The sequence below is a fragment of the Mirounga leonina genome, unplaced genomic scaffold, assembly GCF_011800145.1.
Source record: "Mirounga leonina isolate KUSES-001 unplaced genomic scaffold, KU_Mleo_1.0 Mir_180, whole genome shotgun sequence".
Taxonomy (NCBI): domain Eukaryota; kingdom Metazoa; phylum Chordata; class Mammalia; order Carnivora; family Phocidae; genus Mirounga; species Mirounga leonina.
Window position 1 is genome coordinate 33444112 of NW_023270469.1, and position 21558 is coordinate 33465669.

The 21558-nt window shown below is 55.4% G+C and overlaps 1 protein-coding gene across 3 annotated transcripts in view; it reads left to right on the top strand.

The window, feature by feature from the left end:
- Positions 1 to 21558, top strand: part of ZNF423 (zinc finger protein 423) — a 277830-nt gene that overhangs the window by 240228 nt on the left and 16044 nt on the right. For all 3 annotated transcript variants that reach the window (XM_035025261.1, XM_035025259.1, XM_035025260.1), the window contains 2 exons: positions 8291 to 8422; positions 10007 to 10122. In XM_035025261.1, coding sequence (XP_034881152.1) covers positions 8291 to 8422; positions 10007 to 10122 — 248 coding nt within the window. The remainder of the gene's footprint in view (positions 1 to 8290; positions 8423 to 10006; positions 10123 to 21558) is intronic.

The window sequence follows — 21558 nt, forward strand, 5'->3', positions numbered from 1 at the left end:
ACAGCCCCTCCAAAGACACCCCAGGTCATTCTCATTCCAGTTGTGATAATAGGAGAGTGTTTCCTACTGTTGATCTATCTCTCAGTCTTCTGTAAAACGTGGACAACAAGTGACTGTAGAAAACTTTCCTCTTTTTTAGAGATGGAAGCATACGATCTTGGGAAAGATTATAGCTATGAACACACAGCTTCGTGACAACAGGCTTCCAATAAGATTGGCATCCCCGGAAGCCTTTTTGTAGGGCTCAGTGCTCCTCAAACTTGAATGCATGCCCAAATCACAGGAGCACTTTAAAAATGCAGACTCTCATTCTGCAGGTCTGGGGTAGGGCCTGAGATTCTGCATGTCTCACCAGCTCCGGGAGGTGCCGGGGCTGTCTGTCCGGGGACCACACCCTGCCTAGCAGGGATATAGATGTTCAGGGCAGCCAGGGCCTGAGGTATTGGGGGTCCCAAGATCAGCCCTTGCCCCCACTTCCATGTTTCCCCAGGTCCTGCCTGGCCTCTGGGGAAGGGCTCACCCTCAGACCCTGTTTCTTCCTTTGCCCCTTGTCAGCTCCCAGGTCAGATACTACACACCGCCCCCTCTTTCCCTTACAGCCTGCCTTGGTTCATTTCCTTGTGGTATTTAATAACAAATCAATAGATAAACAGCCTGATCTGGCTGCCCAGATATTAGTATCTGCCCTCTTCTCTTCCACCCAAAGGTCTTTGTTCCTTACAGAGAACAAAGGAGTGTGTCCCCCATTGGCCTGTGTTTCTATTTCCTGTTCGGTGCCTGTTTGTGGCTGGTTATTTATTAGGGCAGCATCAGAGGGGTGCTCTCCTGGGGTCCCCCTCTTGCCTGCTCATTTACCTGGATGAATGCTGGGCTCCTTGTTCTTCCCCCTCCTTATCTCTGTGTGCCCTGTGTGTGTCTGAGCCTGGGCCCCTGGATCTCAGGGGTCTTTGCTTGACCTGAGCCTTGGGGTGGGCTGTGGAATTGAGGCTGGAGAATTTATTACCCAAGCTGGGAACAGAGGCTTTCAGCTCGATGAGGCAGCCTGTGTGTCCCCTGCCTTCCTTCCACTCCCAGAAATTGCAGGGACAGTGCTACGGCCCTGGGCTGGTCCATGCTGTCACCGCGGGTGCCGCCTCCCCGCTGACCTGGGCAAAGTTCCTGGCCCTCCGGCCAGCTGGATCTGGTACTGGCAAGGGAGCCTCAGGCTCAAACGTGGAACCCGGGAGGGTACATCTCTGTCCTCCTTCTCACCCCCAAATTCTGGATGATCAAGGAGCAGAGGGTGGCTTGCTGGGTCCCAGGTATCAAGTCCTGGGCCTATTTTGGTATTTTCCTGCTTGGGGTGACCGCGTGCCCCCACCCCCCGGCTCACCCACTTTGCCGACATGGGTGCTGCTCCTCTAAGCCTTCTTTTCCTTTTCGGTCCACTAAGGGGGACTCTCCAGGTCTGCACTCCTGGAGCAGGCCATTTTGTGAGCATCTGACTAGCGAGTTTCGGAAAGCAAGCACAGATTTTATAAGCCACCAGTCCTTCCAGTTTTGGGGGGAGACCAGTGTTGTGTGGTAACCAGCATTTACCAGGAACCTTACCGCATGTTCCAAGCATTGCATTAAGTGCTTTGCACGAGTCGCTCATTTCTTATTTATTGAGCACCTACTGTGTGCCAGGCCCTATTCTAGGCACTGGTGACATAGTATGAGCAAAATACCTCTCACGGAGCTTACGTCGCTCTGTGCGTGTGCGTGCGTGTGCGTGTGTAAGATGTGTGAGAGAGGAAGTCAGTTAAAAAAACCAAACAATCGGGCGCCTGGGTGGCTCAGTTGGTTAAGCGACTGCCTTCGGCTCAGGTCATGATCCTGGAGTCCCTGGATCGAGTCCCGCATTGGGCTCCCTGCTCGGCAGGGAGCCTGCTTCTGCCTCTGACCCTCCCCCCTCTCATGTGCTCTCTCTTTCTCATTCTCTCTGTCTCAAATAAATAAATAAAATCTTTAAAAAAAAAAAACAAAAAAACCCCCAAACAGTCAACTCTGTAATATGCCAGGTGGTGATAAGCACTATAAAGGAAATTAAAGGTGGGTGAGGTGCTAGAAAGGATGGGGGTGTGCCCTGCTTTAGTGCGGGGCATCCAGAAAGGCCTCTCGGAGGAGGTAGCATTTAGGCAGACTCCTGAATGAAGTGAGGGAAGGAGGACAAGGCGGGGAGAGAGTTTCATTGAGGGCAGACATCCTGCGGCAGAAGCAGGCTGCTTTGCAGCCTTACAAAAACCCTGTGATGATGCCTCCCATTTTGTAGCAGAAGCCCTGAGGCTCAGAGAGGTTAAATAACTTACCCAAGTACACCCAGCGAATGACTGGAACTGGGACTCAAACTCAAGTGTTTCTAGTTCTCACTTTTGTGTCCTTAATTGCTGCCTCCCGGATGGAAGGTGGCTAATTATGCCCCCTGTCAACACAGGTGGCCGTTGCTGGTCCTCTCCTCTTGGAGGGATCTGTGCCGTAATGATACCGCTCCTGGGTCAGCTTCCCCGAGTGGGGTCCCTGCTTGGAGAAGGGCCAGGCCGGGCCCGGTGATATGGCGGGAGCAGGCCGTGCTCAGTGCATATTAGAGCCCGAGAACAATGCCCTGTCCACTCCCCACCGCAGCCTGCCGCCCCTCCCTCCCAGGCAGCAAATTATGGCCTCCGAATGTGTGCCCAGGCCTGCCTTTGACATCAGTGGGGCCCACCTGAGCTTCACCTTCAGGATTCTGATAATCAGCTCTCTCTCCTCCTGGCTTCCCCCAAGACCTGTATGGAAATAAGTATGTGTCTGCCAGGATCAAATGCTTTTGGAGACAAAAGTCGGTACCGAGAACATTACAGGAAGCTATCATCTCGGCACGGTGCTCTTCCACAAAGCCCTCCGCTCCTCTTTTGGGCTGACACAGTTTCAGCCTGAAAGGTTCCAGCAGGCTGACTTGGTTTTAAGCAAAGGCACATCCTATTATTTTTTTGAGAAATGAAGTGTAAAATTAACACTTATTATTCCTGAGCAGAGGGAAAAAAAAAAAAAGAGGGTTGTGGGGGGGACTCTGGGATTTTCGTGCCTTGCTGGGTTGTTTCTTTGGCAGTTCGGGTTTTTATTTATTTTTATTTTTTAAAAAATCATAATAAATCAATGGATTCCCTGTGCCAGCCCCCCAACTTACAGGGACCGGGAGGAAAGATCTGGCACAGTGAGCAGGCAAAAATCTGCATTTCACTTTACAAATGAGTGGGGCTGCATAATTCACTTGAGTTGTGTGGGTCTCTCTTATGGATGCCTGTCATGTGCTATAAAAAAAAAAAGGATAGAAAGGAGAGGAAGTGATTTTGCGTCTTAACTCACAAAATCCTCCAGCCGCCCCCCGTGCCGGGACAGAGGGGCCTGTGGGCTCCCAGACAGCTTTGTCATTCTGCTCCAAGGTGTCTGCCGAGAAGGTGTGATCTTATATAATTCGGGAAAGTTATTCTCAGAGGGTGCCACTCTCTGCGGAGGCCGCGGCTTGGGACAGACGAGAGCTCGTCCGCGTCGGCGGGGTGAGCAGCCACGGCAGTGGCGGATTCTGTCAGTATCCGTGGGCTGGCTGGTATCGGGTCACTGGCATGCACAGGAGTGTTTGCACGCTAACTAGGGCAGCTCCTCCCCCCCCCCCCCATTTTCCTGGATGGCTGAATAGGCAGAGGTACACATGATGAACACCCCGGGGAGCACCTCCAACCCCATCCGGTGGGGAGAGGGCCTTGTCCTTCAGAAAGCCGCTTTGCAGACCAGAAGGCCTGGCCCGAGTGGGAGAGATTCTCGGGTCTGTGGGAGCCCCTCCGGCTTTCTTGTTTTTCACTCCGTTTTCACTTTGTGCTTGTTTTATTTTCCCTCCCCCGTCTCTCCAGGTTTGACTCCCTTTAACATGTGGCGAGGGGGCGAGCGAGGAAAGGATGCAGGGGCACGCAGTTGTCTATCGGGCTCTTGAACTGAGTAGCCCACAACCTCGAATCGACCCCGGTTTGGGGGTGTGATGTGCTTAAATGGCAGCTCTTTGGGGCCCCGGAACGGGCTGGCGGCCCCAGGGCTGCCTGCCTGTGCACATATTTATGAACGTGGGTGCAGGGTGTAATGGTGTCTGTGAATCAGGAGGGACCGGCTGATGAATTGCTCGGCACTTGGAGAACGGAAAGTGACTGTCAGACATGAGTTCTCTGATTTATAAGTTGCGGGAGCCTTCTTTGTCCTCTCGGTGTTTGTGCATCAGACGGCACGTCTCCATTCACAGCGAAGTGGATAAAGGCCCTGCTCGGCAGAGAGCAGTAAATCCTCTTTGCCATCCCCGCCCGGGGAGCTGGCTCTGGCTGGGCAGGGGGAGAGGGCCCAGCAGGGGGCATCTCTCCTCCGTGAGTATTTCCCGAGCCCCTTTTGCGGGTCCAGGAGGGGCCTGATGCTGTGGAGGCTGGAGGAGAAGCCATTATCTGTGCCCATCACGTAGTTGCCGGGATCAGAATCGATGAACCCGGGGTCACGGTGGCCAGCCAGGTGCAGCTGTGCACGTTGGCATAGTCAGGGGAGGCTGCTTGGAGGTGGTGTGCAGGTGGGATCCATATGGATGGGGGGAGGGCTTTGTATCCTGTTCAGAGCACCACCCCCAGTTGGCTGTTACCTTAGCAAGTGGTCTAATTCTCTTTCCTAGAAATGGGGTTTTACCAGCAAGCAGGGTTAATTCGATTTTTAATTTATATTATCAGCTTAAACGTAAGTTATATTATGAACGATAATAGAAACCTCTGTACAATCATCATTTCACATACCGTCTGCCTTATTGATGCCCAAGAGGTGTCCACATTCTACCAGGGAGGCCCTATATAAGGGTGGTCCCTCTCTGCCTTCAGTTCATCCATTCCTTATTTGTGCCAGGCACTGAGAAGCATTGTTTGTGGGGGGGCAGGGGGTGTGTTGGGGGTCTTCTGAGGCAGCCCCCACACAGGAGGCCATCTCTAATTATGATGAGAGTCCCCCCAAGGGAAGCGGAGGACGTGAGTAGGGCCTATGCGGCGAGCGTGCTGAGCCTGCCCCGTGTCCCCAGACTTGTCAATGAATTCCTTTTCTGCCAGTAGAAATGGAAGATCCGCCTGAATCTCTGTCGGGTGCGTGTGGCCTAGTTGCCGGGGCTCCAGGGGCACGACAAACACCCGGTAGATTCCAGCCAGTGGGCTATGTGGGGCAGGCCCACCTGCACGCGCACGTGTGTGCGTGCGCCTCTGCGGGGGGTGCCCGGGGGGCTGGGGGATGCATGCTGTCCCTGCCAGCCCCTGCCAGGGCCTGGGGACCCAGGGACTCGCCAGGAGCCTCAGCCCATCTGTGTTCATGTCTTGCCACTGGCAGAGCCCCTCTGCTACCTAATTCTTGCCTTTGAGGGCAAATCAGAGCACCTGGCACCTTTGGTGAGGCTGGTTCCCTGGGGGAGCCCGAGAGGGAGCCTGTGTCCTTGGCTGTCCCAGATAATACTCTCACGGATACTGGCATGCCTGACAACAAACACTTATTGAGCACTTGCTGTGTGCCAGGGGCTGTCAAATTCCTCTTTCATGTATTAGTTCATTTACCTTTTTTGGGGGGAAAGATTATTTATTTGAGAGAGAAAGAGCAGGGAGGGGCAGAGGAAGAGGAAGAGAGGAATTTTAGCAGACTTCTCCCCTGAGCTCAGAGCCCACTGCGGAGCTTGAACCCATCACCCTGAGGTCAGAACCTGAGCCGAAACCGAGAGTCGGACGCCCAACCGACTGCGCCACCCAGGGGCACCCTGTATTATTTATTCATTTAATTGTCACATGAACTATAAGAGGAAGGCTATTGGGGGAGGGGTGACTTTTTTTGAAGACCTCTACTTATTTTTTATTTTTTTTAAAGATTTAATTTATTTATTTGAGAGAAAGAGAGCGTGCGCATGCCCCAGGGGATGGGGCAGGCAGGGGGAGAGGAACAAGCAGACTCCCCACTGAGTGTGGAGCCTGATGCCAGGCTCGATCTCAGGACCCCGAGATCATGACTCGAGCAGAAATCAAGAGTTGGACGCTCAACCGACTGAGCCACCCAGGCACCCCAACTTTTACTAATTTTAGAGCAGTTTGAGGTTTATGATAAAATCAGAGGACGATACAGATTTCCCTTATATTCCCTGCCCTGCACATGCATGGCCTCCCTCATTATCCGGGCCACTCACCAGAATGACCAGGTACATGTTTTTTGCAAAGATGAACCTACAGTGACACATGGTAATCACCTAAAGTCCATAGTTTGCCTTGGGGTTCCCCCTCGGTGTGGTACCTTCCGTGGGTTTGGACAAATGTGTAATGACATCCATCCATCGTCATAATATCATACAGAGTGTTTCCACTGCCTCGAAATCTCTGTGCTCTGTTCATCCCTGCCCCCACCTTAGGCAACCAACTGATCTTTTTATCGTCCTCATAGTTTTGCCTTTTCCAGAAGAGTTGGAATCATACAGCATGTAGCCTTCTCGGATTGGCTTCTTTCACTGAGTAATATGCATGGAAGTTTCCTCCATGTCTTTGGTAGCTCAGTTCATTTTAGCGCTGAATAATAATCCATCATCTGGATGGACCACAGTTTGTGTATCCATTCACGGACTGAAGGGCATCTTGGTTGCTTCTGAGGTTTGGAAATTATGAAGAAAGTTGCTGTAAACATCCGTGTGCAGCTTTTTGTGTTGATACAAGTTTTCAGCTCCTTTGGGTAAATACCCACGGAGCGAGATTGCTGGATCATATAGTAAGAGTATGTTTCGTTTTGTGACAAACCGCCAAACCGTCTTCCAGGGTCGCTGTGCCATTTTGCATTCCCAGCAGCAGTGGGTGAGAATTCCTGATGCTCCACATCTTTGTCAGGACTTGCTATCATCAGTGTTCTGGATTTTGGCCATGCTCATGGGTGTGTAGTGGTAAGGAAGGCAGTTATCGTGTATTTGAGAAAAGAGGAAACTGAGGCACACAGAGGTTACGTACCTTGCCCAAGATCATGCAGTGAGTGCAGCACCAGGTTCCAATCCTGGGTGAGGCGACATTCAAGCCAGGGTGACTCCCCGCCACACCCCCTGCTGAGCCACAGGCCACACTGGGGGCAGATGCTGGCCTCTTCCCATCCTCACACAGCCTCGTGGGACAGGGGCTCAGGGGGCGCCCTTTTCCTCTGCGTGGACTGGAGCCCGGGCCACACACTGTGGAGCAGCTGTGGGGACCCGAGCCCTGCCCTGCTGACTCTGGCCTGGGGCGCCAGACCTTGGCCCTGCTCCCCTGGGTGCTGGTGAGAAGCTGGTGCCTGGGGCACACTCTCTTCCCTGGGCACCTCTGAGTGAAGGTGTGAGGTCAGAGCGGCTCCCAGGTGGGTAGATGGAAGGACAGGGTGTCTGCCCTTTGTCTGGGGGGTGTCTGCTCTTTGTCCATCAGCCACTGTCCTTAGGCCATCTGTTTCAAAATTTTTAAAAAGATCATTTTGTTATTGTTTTGGTGACATGTACTTGTGGTGGCTCAAGCCTCCGAGTAAAAGCCAGAGTCCCCCAGTGGCCAGCAAGGCCTGGGGTGATGGGCATCCCTGTGTCCCCTCTGACCTCACCTCCCCCATCCCGGCCCCCAGGCTTCAGGCACGCTGCCCTCCTGCTACCGGTAAGCTAGCACATCCCAGGCGCACCTCAGGGCCTTTGCCCTTGACTCTCACCTAGGGAGCCCCATGTTCTCACGTTACCTCCTGACGCTGTGTTATGTGTTGGTCATCTTTATTATGTGTCTCCCCCACCATTAGAATGGGGACAAGCGCGTTATCTGTTTAGGTCCCCACAGAATCCCCAGCTCAAAGTGCCTGGCACACAGTATGTGCTCAGTAAATATTCTACTGGATTTTTAAAAATTCTGGTTGGACTCCTTTTCTCTGTGCAGACCCCATCCTTGGCTCCTCTCCACTGTGACATGGTCTCAGACTCAAGCTGTTGATCGTGGCCTGCACACATTCTTGCTTGACCAGCAAGAGAAATCACAGCAAATGATGCCTTCCAGAGCTAGATATTTAGGGCTGGCCGGCGGGGTCTGTCAGCCTCTGGGGGCAGGGCCATTTGAAGCTGGGATGGGTCTTGGCATCTCTGGCCCCCACACCAGCCCTGGTTCTGGGGACCAGGGAGAGGCTGGCCTGGGCTATACTGGGGGCCCTTGGGCTCCTGCCCAGAGGACGACATGGTTTGCAGGGTCACTGATGGCCGCCGTTTTCCTTGCAGAGGAAGGCATCAATCACGAGTGTAAGCTGTGTAACCAGATGTTCGACTCCCCAGCCAAGCTCCTCTGTCACCTCATTGAGCACAGCTTTGAGGGCATGGGTGGCACCTTCAAATGCCCCGTGTGCTTCACAGGTAAGTGTGCATGGGAGTGGGGGTGGGGATGCAGGGCCCAGCCCTTTAATTGCATATGCTCCCGCCCTGACGTGGACCTGGAGTCCCCAAGGGACCCACAGCCCATCACCCTGCCTGCCCCATGCAGAGCTGGCCCACGCCACGCCCCACCTCTGGCCCCTCCTCTTAGGCAGGTTGAGGGCCCTCTTTCCTAGCCCACCCCTTACCCCCTGCATAACCGCTTTTTCCAGCCCAGCCTCACCCCTCTGTTGCCTTCCATGGGCTCTAGGCTCCTCTTCCGGAGCTGGAGCTCTGTCCAGCAACAGTGGGGCTCTCTCTATACACACCTCCTGGCTTCCCCTCCTCCTGGGCCTTCCTCGGGCCCTGTCCATCCATGCTCCAGGATGGAGGGGTCAAGGGCAGCTCTGCTGGCCAAGTCCCCAGCCCCTGGCCCCCAGCCTCCAGCCTGGCTGCCCGCCCGGGCGAGCGGCTGTCCCGGCCCGAGGCAAGTCTCAGGGGCTCTGCCATCCCCCCTCCTGCTGCCCAGATGGCAGCCGGTGTGCGTGGGGGAGCCCTGGCCTTCCCCCTGCCTCCCCCGACATCTGTCGTCTGCCTCGGCAGGAAGCCCACCCCAGGGAGGGCGCCTGGCAGGAGGGGATATCTGAAGTGCTCACCTCCCAGACTCACAGCTGCCTCGGGGCCAACTCCTGTGTGTGCCCAGGGCCGGGGCAGCCTCGTGGACTCTTGCCACCCAGAAGCCAGGGCTGTGACCCGCCCGCCCCATGACAGGCCTGAGGAAGGGGCTGTGCTGCGGGGAAGTCTCCGGCGTGCACGAGTCTTGGAACACCCTGGTGCCCCTTCCCCCTCAATCTCGGGAGCCCCCACCCATCTGCTACCATCATACCCTGCAGGCCAGGCAGAGGCTAGCACCGAGGGGCCTTGGCTGCCAGGTCTGCCGACTCAGGACGCTGGGGCCCCGGCGTGGGGATCTGAGGATGCTGATAATAATCTCAACAAGAATAGTAATTCGTGTTCATTGAGCACCTTCTTGTATTAGACAATGTGTTTAATTTATTTAATTCAACTCTCAGCTCTGCCACCTGCTAGCAGTGGGACCTAGGATGAGTCATTTAGCATTCCCAATGCCTCAGTTTCCTCTTCTGTAAAATGAGGGTAACAATGGTGCCCGCCTTACAGGGCTGTGCTGGAGTTAGGAGCCCACACACAGAAGGTATCTGGCAAATGATGATGATGATGATGATGGTGATGACATTCCCTGGACTAATCATGTGCCAGGCCATCTTTTAAGCATTTTGCAAGTATTAACCCATTTGATCCTCCCAGACACCCAGTAAGCTACGTACTTCAATGATCCCCATTTTTTTCAGAGGGGGAAATGAAGCCCAGAGAGGTTAAGTGACTTATCCAATGTTGCCCAGCCCCTAAGTGGCAGAGCTCAGCTCCGCTGGCTCGAGCCCTCCCTAGTAGCTGCCGGTATTTGGCTGACTATGTCCGTGGTTGGGTGATCCCTACTTGGGAGTGGTGCGGAGGTGGCCGGGCTGGTGTCCCCAGAGTTGGGCCCCTGACGGCCGTGTCCATGTCCAGTCTTTGTCCAGGCCAACAAGTTGCAGCAGCATATCTTTGCCGTGCATGGGCAGGAGGACAAGATCTACGATTGCTCACAGTGCCCACAGAAGTTCTTCTTCCAGACCGAGCTGCAGGTGAGTGCGCTCGTCCGCTGCACGCCCCTCCTGGGGCTCTTCGGGGCCCCCAGGGGCACCGAGGGTCTTGGGGTGACGCCAGGATGGTGGGGTCTTGTACTTAGCCTCACCCCCACCCAAAAAGCAACAGGTGCTTGGTGTGGTCCCAGTGGCAGCCCTCGTGGAGGCTGGCGTGGGGTGGCCTCCTGGGCCTGTTGCCCAGCACTCTCAGATGAGCCGAACTGGAGCAGCCTGGTGAGCAGTCAGAAGGCTCTCGGTGGTGGTGGTTCTTTTTTTTTTTTAAGATTTTATTTATTTATTTATTGGAGAGCGAGCGAGAGAGAAACAGCATGAGAGAGGAGAGGGTCAGAGGGAGAAGCAGGCTCCCCGGTGAGCCGGGAGCCCGATGCGGGACTCGATCCCGGGACTCCAGGATCATGACCTGAGCCGAAGGCAGTCGCTTAACCAACTGAGCCACCCAGGCGCCCCGGTGGTGGTGTTTCTGTGCCAGCCCCTTCCCCTCTTGGGGAGCCTGTTTCTCCCCCAGTCTTACGTGATGATGTTCAGCGGAGCTTTGGATCCGTGGCTGGTGGTCTCCGCAGCTTGCATGGCTGAATCCTGGGGCTGTGTGCGGCCAGGACCTGGATCTGGGGTCTTGGATCCTCCAGCCCGGGAAAGCCAGAAAAGTGAGAGCGGTCGGGTTGGGCCCCAAGTCAGAGGATGGGGTGCCCACCGGGGTCCTGAGGCTGATGGTGCCCTCGGGGGCAGCACATGGCCCTTGTGAGGGGATGCTGTGTGGATCGTCCTCCCCAGGCCCCTGCAGCCCCTCCTCCTGGTGTCCTACCCGTTATGAGTTTCTGAGGCTCAGACCTGTGTCCAGGTGAAGCTGCCTTCTTGCCCGCTGGCTTTTGTAGGAAATTTTTTTTTTTTTAAGTTCTCTTTTTTTTATTTGTTTTATTTGAGAGAGAGAGAGAGTGAGAGAGAGCGTGAGAGGAGAGAGGGTCAGAGGGAGAAGCAGACTCCCCGCCGAGCAGGGAGCCCGATGTGGGACTCGATCCAGGGACTCCGGGATCGTGACCTGAGCTGAAGGCAGTCGCTTAACCGACTGAGCCACCCAGGCGCCCTGCAGGAAATTCTTGTAACACTGGATTGGTCACATGTCCACCCAGAAATACTATGCGCGCGCGCACACACACCGAATACCACACGCGTAGCATAACCATGACACCTGAGAAAGAAGTACCACATGGACGTCCCCAGAAATACCACACGTACGTGCAGGCATGCCTCGATACCGTACACAGAGAATAACACCACTTTCTACAAACAGCATGAGGGAGGTGGCGAATCAGACACCAGCCCTCAAAGCTTCCTCTGGGCAGTTACATGCATCTCCCTCTCTCATGTTGGCTTGGCCAGATCCAGTCATGTGGCTGTGCCCAGTTTCAAAGGGGACGAGGAAGGTAATGCTGTCCTGTGCCCAGAAGCAAAGGAGAGCTGGAGTTTGTCACCCCCCCCCCCCCAGCACTGTGCACACCGTGACCCACAGGGTCTGCCCACTGGAAGCGCGCCCCGCCTGCCCACCCGGGCGAGTGCTGACCTGCCCACCCTGAGGCCACAGCAGCAGGGTTGAGTCATAATGTCACTGAGGGGCAGCAGTGGGGTCCCCCTTTCCTGGGGTTGAAGGGGTACAGACCTAGCCTGTGCAGCCCAGCGACACAACCCAGCTTGGGCGGTCACCCCGAGGAAATGAAAACAGGCCCCTGCAGGGCTCAGTGGGGATTCACTATCTGACAGTCAGGGTCCCTTCCCGCGGGCTGGCCCCGTGTCAGGCCGGGCAGGGAGAGCTGACTTCATCCTGTCACGCTGTGGGACAGTTAAGGACCTAACTCTATGGACCCAGGCCCAGAGAGGGGGTTCCACTTCCAAGTGCCACCAGCAAGGTGGTGACATGCCCAGGGCCCACCGCTGTTCCCGCCTCGATCCACAACCTGAGCTAGGCCCGGCTAGCTGCGCCCCCTCCCAGCTGACCGAGGGAGAGGCGTGCGGGCACCTGAATGGCAGGCTCTGCAGGAAGCCTCCTTGCCCCCGAGCTGGCCGTGCGTCCTGCCAAGTGCAGTCTGTGCCCCGCCATACCCTCCCTCCCACCTGCCTTACCTGCCTGGTGCCACTACCAAACTAGACGGGTCTCCAGAAAACCGAAGCTTTTTATAGCTCAACACGGCAGGCCTCTTGGAAATCCACCAGCTCCTGTAAACTATGATTTACTTAAACTTTCAACTCGCTCAGCCCTCTGGTCCTCCCACGTTGTCCTGGATGCCAAGAAAGGGGTGCTCTCCTCCCTTGTTGGCCTGAAGGTTTTTCCCAGGGATGTCGCCCGGTCCTGCCTTTTGTGAGCTTCCTGTGTATCACTGCGCCGCAGGCCCACCTGATGTGGAGGCCCAGGGAGCTGTGGACCCACTTCGGCTGCCCTCACCTGGGGCTGTAGACTGTCCCAGACATCAGAGTGGTTCCTGTGAGCTGGTGGTTTCCTGGGTCATCCCGTCAGCCTTGAAGGCAGGTCCTCAAATGCCGAGAACTTCGCTAAATTATAGCCTTAATGAGTGACTCTTTTCTGCAAAGAATGTTTTTAATTACAGACCATTTAAATGTGGAAGTGTTGTAGCAACACCAGATCTACGCAAATAACGGCTTTCCTTAAGTAACTTGAATAGCGATTTTCTGGTTTTTGGAGAGGAGGGTTTTTCAGGCATCGAAGTTTTCATCGTCATTATGTCATTACGCAGAACCTGAGGCCGGCGGGCAGGTGCGCTGTTCTCCAGGGGTGACGTGTGGGGCTTTGTGTGTACAACGGGATGTAGGGTCCTTGCTGGAGCCTTGACTGGCTCTCCTGGCTGTATGTCATTTGAGATCCTGTGGGGAGACTCCGGGAAACTAATGTTTGTAGGCACAAGTTACTCTGAGCCGAGAGGTCTTAATATACAAGGCTTAGGATTGTTCTCATAGTAGAACTGGAAATTCCTGCTGTGAATATACAGGTAACAGATGGGATTTGACCCTGGCAGGCTTGGTCTGTGTCCCAGTGATGTGTCTACCTCCAAACAGAATGTTCTCTTGGGATGCATTAACAGGAGCACAGTTGCCAGGATGAGGGAGGTGGAAGTCCCGTCTGATTTTGAGTTCCTCTGGCTCTGCCCGAAGACTGACATTGATTTAAAGGACTTGGGACAGACTGGAGCACATTCATATCAGAGTGATTAGGAGCAGGAGAGGGTACTAAGCTTTGCTATCCATTTGTTCAGAACATATGCATGGAGGGCCCACTGTAGCCAGGCACTAGATCTAGGAACTGATAAGACTGTGCTGAATGAGAGAGAGAAACACCCACAGGGCCTTCGTTCAAGAGGGACTGATAGTGTCCTGTCGTGGTCACCACAAAGAAGATAAAATCAGGTGATAGGCTGGCATGTGATGGGGATGAGGTTGAGTAATCCTTGGTGAGTGTGGTCAGGGAGGGCCTCTCTGAGGAGGTGGCATTTGAGCTGAGACCTGGCTGGTGAGAAGGAAAGTGTGTGGAAGACAACCATGAGTGCAAAGGCCCTGTGGCCATGTGAGCTGAGTGTACTGCTGGGATGATAGAAGGCAAAAGGCGGCTAAAGCCCAGTAAGTAAGGAGGAGGGGTGTGGAGAGGGCTGGCAGGAGGAGACCAGGTCATGGCGGGGTTTGTAGGACAGCAAAGGAGTTTGGATTTTATCCCCATTGTGCTGGGAATCCAAGTAGAGAAGAAGTATTATCCGATTTCCACCCTGAGTCAAAATGTAAGAAGTCTGGTCTTTGAAAGACACTGTTAAGAAAATGAAAAGTCACAGACGGGAAGAAAATATGTGCAAATCACCTATCTGATAAAGGACTTGTATCCAGGACATTAAAAAAAAAAAAACCCTCACCACTTAATAACGAAGGGGAAAATCCACTGTAAAACAAGCGAAGCATTTCAACACTTCACTGAAGATGTGGGGACACTCAACATGATTATAATTAGGGAAGTGCAGACAAAAACCCAATACAACACCACCACACACCTAGCAGGATGATCAAAACAGAAGCACAAAGCTGGCCCTGCCGAGTGCTGGCCAGGGTGCGAAGGGGCAGCCGGAACCCCCGCACTGGTTGCTGGTGGGAGGCGGAAGTGTACGACCACCTGGCAGACTAGTTCGTGAGTCCCTATCGAGTTAAACATACGCTTACCATTTGGCCGAGCTATCCTCCTGCTACGTGTTTATCCTGGAGAACTAGACACATACTCACACCAAAGCCTCCATCCCCCACTGGAAACCCCTCAATTGTCCCTTACCTGGGAACCGATGGACAGGTGTGGTACCCTCAGGCAGTGGCCCGCCGTTACACGTGGCCACTTGGATGAATTGCAAGTGCCGGTGGATCGAAGCCAGCTTCGAAAGGCTCCATGCTACATGGCTCTATTTACCTGGTGTTCCAGAAAAAGGCAAGACTATCGGAACAGAAAACACGGATGGTTGCCAGGGGCTGCAGGTGGGGGAAGAGAGAGGGGAGACTAAGCAGGGTTTGGGTACACACGCACGCACGCACACGCACGCACACACACCCACGCATGCATGCACGCCCAGGGAGCTCAGGCAGCGTGCTAGGCTCTGCGGACCCAGCCTGACTCCAAGGAGCTTTCAGGGAACCATTCACCAGGAGAAGATGCGGGCAGATTGCTGTGGAAGTGGGGGACAGTTGTCTTCAAGCATTTTAAGCTCTGTCCACTTGCATCCCGTGGCCCCAAGACTTGTGGTAGTGGGCAAAATCTCCGGGCGTGCGCAGGCATCACTCTCTGGGCTTAGCTCGAGCCGGATGGGGAATGGACTTGTAGTGACACAGGGTGACTTTTGGTTGCCAAGTGCAGGGAGTGGTGTTGTTTCTGAGGGCCCCTATTCTTAAGAACCTAGTGCCCCTTTCTCAAGGTAGTGACACTCTGCCTTCTGCCTCTTTCTGGTTCATACTGCGTTCTCGTGCAGCCTGGCTTTCTGGGCTTGTCTCTACTAGGAAGAAGGTGGCCGGTGCTGCTGGTATTTCAACAGAGGGGCTCTAGTGCGGGGATTTGGTGACGCAGGTAGCCAGACGGAACACCCAGCCCACCCGGAAGCGGTGACTGCTGAAAACAGCCGACGCGCAGGCACCAGGTTCTAGATCCCTGGAGAGGGAATCTGATGGTTGAGCTCCCGTGGTTGGCAGTCAGCTGTCCACCCCTGCTCCACTGAACTGCGGCCCGGGGTGGGGGAGGGGAGCCCACGAACGTCCACTGTGTGGGAAGAATCTCTGCGGAAGGGAGGGAGGAAGGGAGGGAGGGAGGGGGGAAAGGTGGTGAAGCCCCTGTGGGCTGAGGTGTCTGGAGTGCTGCAGTCGGGGAGGCAGGAAGCACAGTCTGTGAAGCAGCCCTGGCTCCCTCACTTACCAGCTCTAGGCTGGAGTTTTCCTATCTGTTAAATGGGAGTATTAACAGTTCCTACCTCATAGTTGTGTTGCGGGAGCCCTTGGCTCAGTGACTGGCCCACAGGCAACCCGGCTCATAGTATTCACATTACCGGGACCCTGGTTATTAGCATATGATTAGCATGAGGCACTTGAGGGTCAGATGACTTTGCAGGGCCCCCTTCCACTAGGGCTTCCACAGTGAGACGCCGAGTCCCTCCGTCTGTGGCGCCCAGCCGCGTGTGAAGGCTGTGGGCGCGGGCCACCCACAGTGGGGCGCAGGGAGGAGGTGGGTGTGCAGAGTGGTGAGGCGAGGGGGGAAGGCCACAGAGGCCAGGGCTTCAAGACCCATTCCCACCTTTGGCTGCCTCTGGCCCGGGCTTTTCCACTGCCCCGTTTCCCTGGGCCTTGCCCGTGGCTCAGCAAAGGGCAGTATACCGATTTGGTGCGGGCCCTGCGAGACAACTCTGTAAACCACAGACCCCAAAAATGTCAGGGCTGTTGCCCTTGCATTTCCAGCCTCGGGCCTCAGCAGATGAAAGCCTGGGGCCCTCTGGGCCTCTTGCCAGGGGTTAGCTGACCTGAGGGGAGGGGCCGGCTCAGCCGCCCAGCCCAGCTGTCTCGGAATCCCTGTGGACACCTCTGAGCCACAGACCCTGGGCAGGATGGCACGTCCTTCTGTCTTTCCTGAGGCTCACGATAACCCATTCTTCACTGTCGCTGAGGGAATGCATGCAGGCAGTGTGCGAATTACTAGCCCTACAGGGCTGGCTTCGGACAGGGTGGACGAGCTCCCCCATGGCATTGGACAAGAAATAGTTTGAACAGTCACCTCCCCTGGGTGGCTCCCTCCTGGGGGCCACGCTCTGACCTAAGCATTTTGCACAGATTGTCTCAGCCCAACCCCATGAAGTAGGTCCTCTTATGGTCATGTACAGATATGGAAACTGAGACTCCAAGAGCTTAAGTGGCGTGTCCTGGGTCACTAGCAAATGGCAGAGCCACATGCAAAGCCAAATTGTCTCTGCCACCAAGGCAAACAGAAACCCTCCAAAGTTTAAGTGAATTGCCATTTATATGAGCTAATAGATTTAAATGAGGCCTGCAGTGCTGATCTATAAAAAGCCTTCATGTCAGGGGACCTGGAAACTATTTTAGTAGTTGGGCCGAGCAGGTAGCACAGTGGCAGGAACAGGGGATGCAAAAGGACCCGCGCGCAGGTGGGCCCCGGCGGAAGCGTGCTGGGGCCCGAGCTGCGGTGCCAGGCCTGAACGCAGCGTTTGCTGGGCTGGAGCTCGAGGCCCGGAGCCTGCAAACCTTGTGGCAAGCAAGGGGGTGAGTTCAGCTCAGGCTAGGCTTGGGCAGAGGAAGGATTAGGTCTGGTCGTGGAGACAGGGACCTCAGAAGACCTCAAGCTTCCTGCTGTTGCCATTTGCCCCCTTATGGCAGCCTTGCCGGGTGCTGTCACGGGGAGCCTCGAGCCCGAGGAAGGGTCTCTCCGATGGGGGATGTTCTGGCATTCCTTAGAGCTCGGGAATGGGGCTGGGCTGGGCTGGGGGGAGCAGTGGGCCCGCCCTGTGCCCTGGAATCTAGACTCCCTCATTGACAAAGCGACGGCCGCAGGAAGCGCTCCCCGAGCCGGGGCCTGCGGCGGCAAAGCGGCCAGCCCTGCGTTGAGCGGGCGCATTTAAAGGATTAGCTCACACTGTTTGCTAGTGTGTGCCTAATCATGCCGCTTCCAGCTAAATGATTACAATTGATTAAAAGCAGAGCTAGGTATTCTAACAAGCAACCTGGAGCCTTTCCAATGGGGTGAGCTGGGCCCTGCCAGGCTGAATCCTGGTACCCAGCCAGGGGGAGGTGTCTGTGAGCCAGGGGCGTGGTCTGAGCTCCCCTGGGACCCTTCTTTTGAGCGCTTGAGGACATTTGGGTTGACCCTTCCCCTCATTCCATTTCCATTTACGAGTATGTGCTGAGTACTTACTCTAGGGGAGCGCCATCACGGGGGCCCAAGGCACAACTGTGAACAGGTCGATACGGTCCCTGTTCTCACCCAGCTGTCGTTCTTTGGGAGATAACCATCAATAAGTCAGTGAATACATGAACTAGGTCATTTCAGACTGTAGAATTTTGAGGACAGTAAAACACTGTAGGTGATGGAGAATGATGTGTGTGTGTGTGAGAGAGAGAGAGAGAGTGTGTGTGTGTGTGTGTGTGTGTGTGTCTCGGGGCAAGGGTGAGGGGATGTTGAGAATGAAAAACTGGATTGGGTGGTCAAGGAAGGCTGGCATTTCAACAGAGTCCTGAAGGTTGAAAAGGAGCCAGCGTGGGGAAGAGCTGGGCAACCTTCTGGGGAAGGGAACAGCCAGTGCAAAGACTCAGAGGCATGGACAGATTTGGGGTGTCCAAGGTACAGAGAAAAGGGCAGTGGGGCTGGAGGTGGGTGAACACCTTCTTGCTTCATTCATCTGGGTGATTTGGCGAGATTGGTGCTTCCTGGCTGCCCTTCCTTTCTTCTCAGGCTTCAGGGCTCAGCTCAGGGGGTCCCTTCTCTGAGAAGCTCTCCCTGATTCTCCCTCCTTTAGCGTCTCTGGCCCTGGGTTTCAACCCTTGATCCCTTTGCCAGTGCAGATTGTAATAACTATGTCTACACCTGACTTCCCACCCAAATATGAGTTTTGGGCCGGTGAAGACGCCCTCTTTCATCCATCCATCCATCCAACCATCCCTGCATGTTTTACCATATTTCTTGAGCTTCTAGAAAGGAGGAAAATAAAGGAAAGAGAACATAAACAAGGAAGGGAGAAAAAGAGGGAGGTTGCAATCGAGGGTTGCAGATTCTAGGAGCCCAGTTTTTAAGTTCCTGGTCCTTATAAGATGGGTAACCGAGGAGCCAGTTTCCTTGCCTGCGCACTCCTGCCGTCAGATCCAGCCAGATAATTATAACTAATAATAATTAAAAATTAAAAGTGCTCTAGGCAGATACTTAGCATTTGACTCTTTGGCTGAGTTTTCTGTGAGTAGGAGCATCTCCCTCTATCCCACCTTAAAGACAGCCCAGTCTCTGCCACCCCGCTGCGGCTGCGAGAGCCGGGCCAGGCTGGGCTCGGCCTGGGACAGCGACAGGGAGGTGCCTGGTGACACCCAGCCGTGGTTCCAGTGAATGAGAACCTGTTGCTTGCTTGGAGTAGCCCCCAGTCTGTTCCGTTATGTTCCATCTTAGACATTGGTATCTCTCCGGCCTCAGTTTCCTCATCTGTAAAATGAGGTGAGACCCACTGCCTTGGGTGGGTGTGAAGATGGAGAGCCCACGTGTGAAAAGCACTTAGCATCTAAGGCTCCCTGCGGGTAAGCCACGGCACATGCCGGGGCAGGATGGCTTTGTGACAGGACACCAGCTCCTTTGACAGACGGGGGTTCTAGTCCGCATGACAACACAGTGTGGCGGCGCCCAGCCCGCTCTGTGGACCAGCAGCCTGGGAGCTGCTCTGTGCCCTTGAGCAAGTCCCTGATCGTCAATGGGGCCCAGCAAATGGGGGGTCATGACAGCGCCTTCCTGTGGTTGCTGGCAGACGAAAGACTGTGGTCCCTGAAGAGCCTCCAGCACCGGGTGGAGGTTTGGGCAGCCCCAGCCACGGCTGTCATCGTCATCGAGACCGTGGTCTGGGTGCCGTGGGCTTTCGGTTCACTCCTTCGTTCGCTCATTCATTCAATCCGCCGTGCGTGGATGTGCTCAGTGTAGCCCACAGGTGTTCACCGAGCACCTTCTCTGTCCAGATGTGTGCAGGTGTTGGGGACGCACGGAAGCTAAGTCCCTCGAATGCTGTGGGGAGAGGGACGGTAAACAGATGAGGACAAACACAATGGACGTTTGTTGTGTGCTTGCGGCGTAACATAGCATAACATAGAGCCTATCAGCCAGTCGTTTCCTACACTACACATGACCCGACACGACCCAGCGTGACCGCTGTGACGTCACAGGAGGCCTGGGGGACCCGGGCCTTTCCCCTTCCTTACTGTGTCTCCGGACGCCATCTATCTGTGTCTCTCAATCTGTGGGGCGCGGCCTTCCCTGCTCACAATAAAGTGGATCAGCGACATCGCCGTCTCGTTCCACTGCGACCACTGTGGGAGGCTGAGCCTCCTGAGGGGCCGTGTGTGGCTGTTTAGGGTCCGCCTCTGGAGAAGACTGAGGGGTGGCCACAGATGGCTCCTCGTCTCCTGAGTCCGGGGCCCGGGCCTGAGCCGCTCACCCCAACATGGTAAAAATGAGACCGCGTCTCCTGAGTGCTTACTGGGAGCCTGACTGCCTCTCTTCACACGTGTAGTCTTTCGAGACCTCGTGGTGACCCCACGCGTGTGGCCTCCTATGATCTCCATGTCACAGATGGGTAAACTGAGGCTCCCCAGGGTCACACAGCTGCTAGAGCTGCAGAGTGTGAACAAGGCAGCCTGACATCTGTGTTTTTAGCCCCGAGGCTGAGGCAGCGGGACTCTCAATCCCTTAGGAGCCAAGGACAGGCCTCTGGGTGCCGGGTGCCGGGTGCTGGGGGCAAGCAGGTCTTCCCTCCCAGGGGAGTGACCCAGCTTCAGGGCATGGGACTGTCCCGCTCTGGGCAGTGGGGGTGAGCAGTGTCTACCGCGGTCACCGCAGAGAGGAGCAAGGGTGGAACAGGCCCGGGAGGAGCCTCTGCCTGGCTGTGCCTAGATGCCCTCATGAGACCCGGGGCTCTGCCCGCTTGAGCAGTGAAGTGTGTGGAGGCCCAGGTGGGGGCTGGGGGGGGCTCCCCCCAAGGCCCAGCTCCGGGCAGAGATTGGCACTTGGAATCAGCCTCGGGCTGCCTGTCTGCCCATCAGAGCCTGTCATTCATGCCCTAGGGCGGGGGGCCAACCGACTTAAGAGGGGCACCATGCCATCGTGACAGATGGGCACAGGGGAGTTGCCAGGAGCTACCAGGAGCCTCCAGCCAGTGGCCGTTGTGTGTGCCGGGAGCCCAGCCCCTTGCCGGCGCCGTCCCAGCCTGGACCAAATGCCTTCAGTTTCTCAGAAACAGTAATAATACTACATAATTAGTGGGTGCCGGGTGGGTCCAAGGCTCCCAGAGGTTGACCCAGTACAAAACCCTGCCTCCCCGCCCCCTACCCCCACCGACTTAGACAAAGAGGCAGCCGGATGGACAGGAAAGACACGGGCCTTGAGGGCTGGAGGGGGGGATTCTCCGAGTTGCTTCTTGCTGTCACTGCGACCTTGGGCATGCGACCTCCCTTCTGCGACTCACCATCCTCCCTGGGACGTTGGGCCAGAGCTGTCTCTCCTGGAGGCTCCCTGTGGGGCTCAGCAGAGCATTTGTGAAACATGAACATAGTGCCCAGCCAAGGCCGGTGGGGGGGTGGGTAATGGCACCGGGGTAGAGTTGATGTGATGTTGTTGTCCCGCTGTCACAGATGGGAGACTTGCTTTCATGCCATGTCACACAGCTAGTAAGAGCAGACCTCACCCCAGGACAGGAGAATAGTAACAGAAACAACCCCCAGGCACCATGGGGGGCCCTCGGCATCCATTATCCTGATTCATCCTCAGGACACTCCTATGAAGCCCATGCTGTTATTCTCCCCATTTTGCAGATGGGGAGACTTAGGCACAGCTAGGCAATGGCAGGGATGGGACTCAAACACAGACAGCCTGGTTGGCTGCAGAGCCCGAGCACTGAACCACTCGGCTGATAGCGTGGGCAGGCTTTTTTCTGTTGGTGAGCCCATCCACGGGAAGCCCGAGGCCTGCTTTGTCTCTCGATGCAGCAGTCTGCCATCCCAACTTGTTGGGAGCGGGGCTGGCTGCCTCCTGCAGGGGTGCGGGTCTGGAATGGCTTGGGGGGTGCTTTCTCCCCGCCAGCTGAGAGACGAGTCCTGGGTGCTCTTGGCGGAAGCCTGGATTGCACTCTTTGGTCGAGCAGGAACAATTAC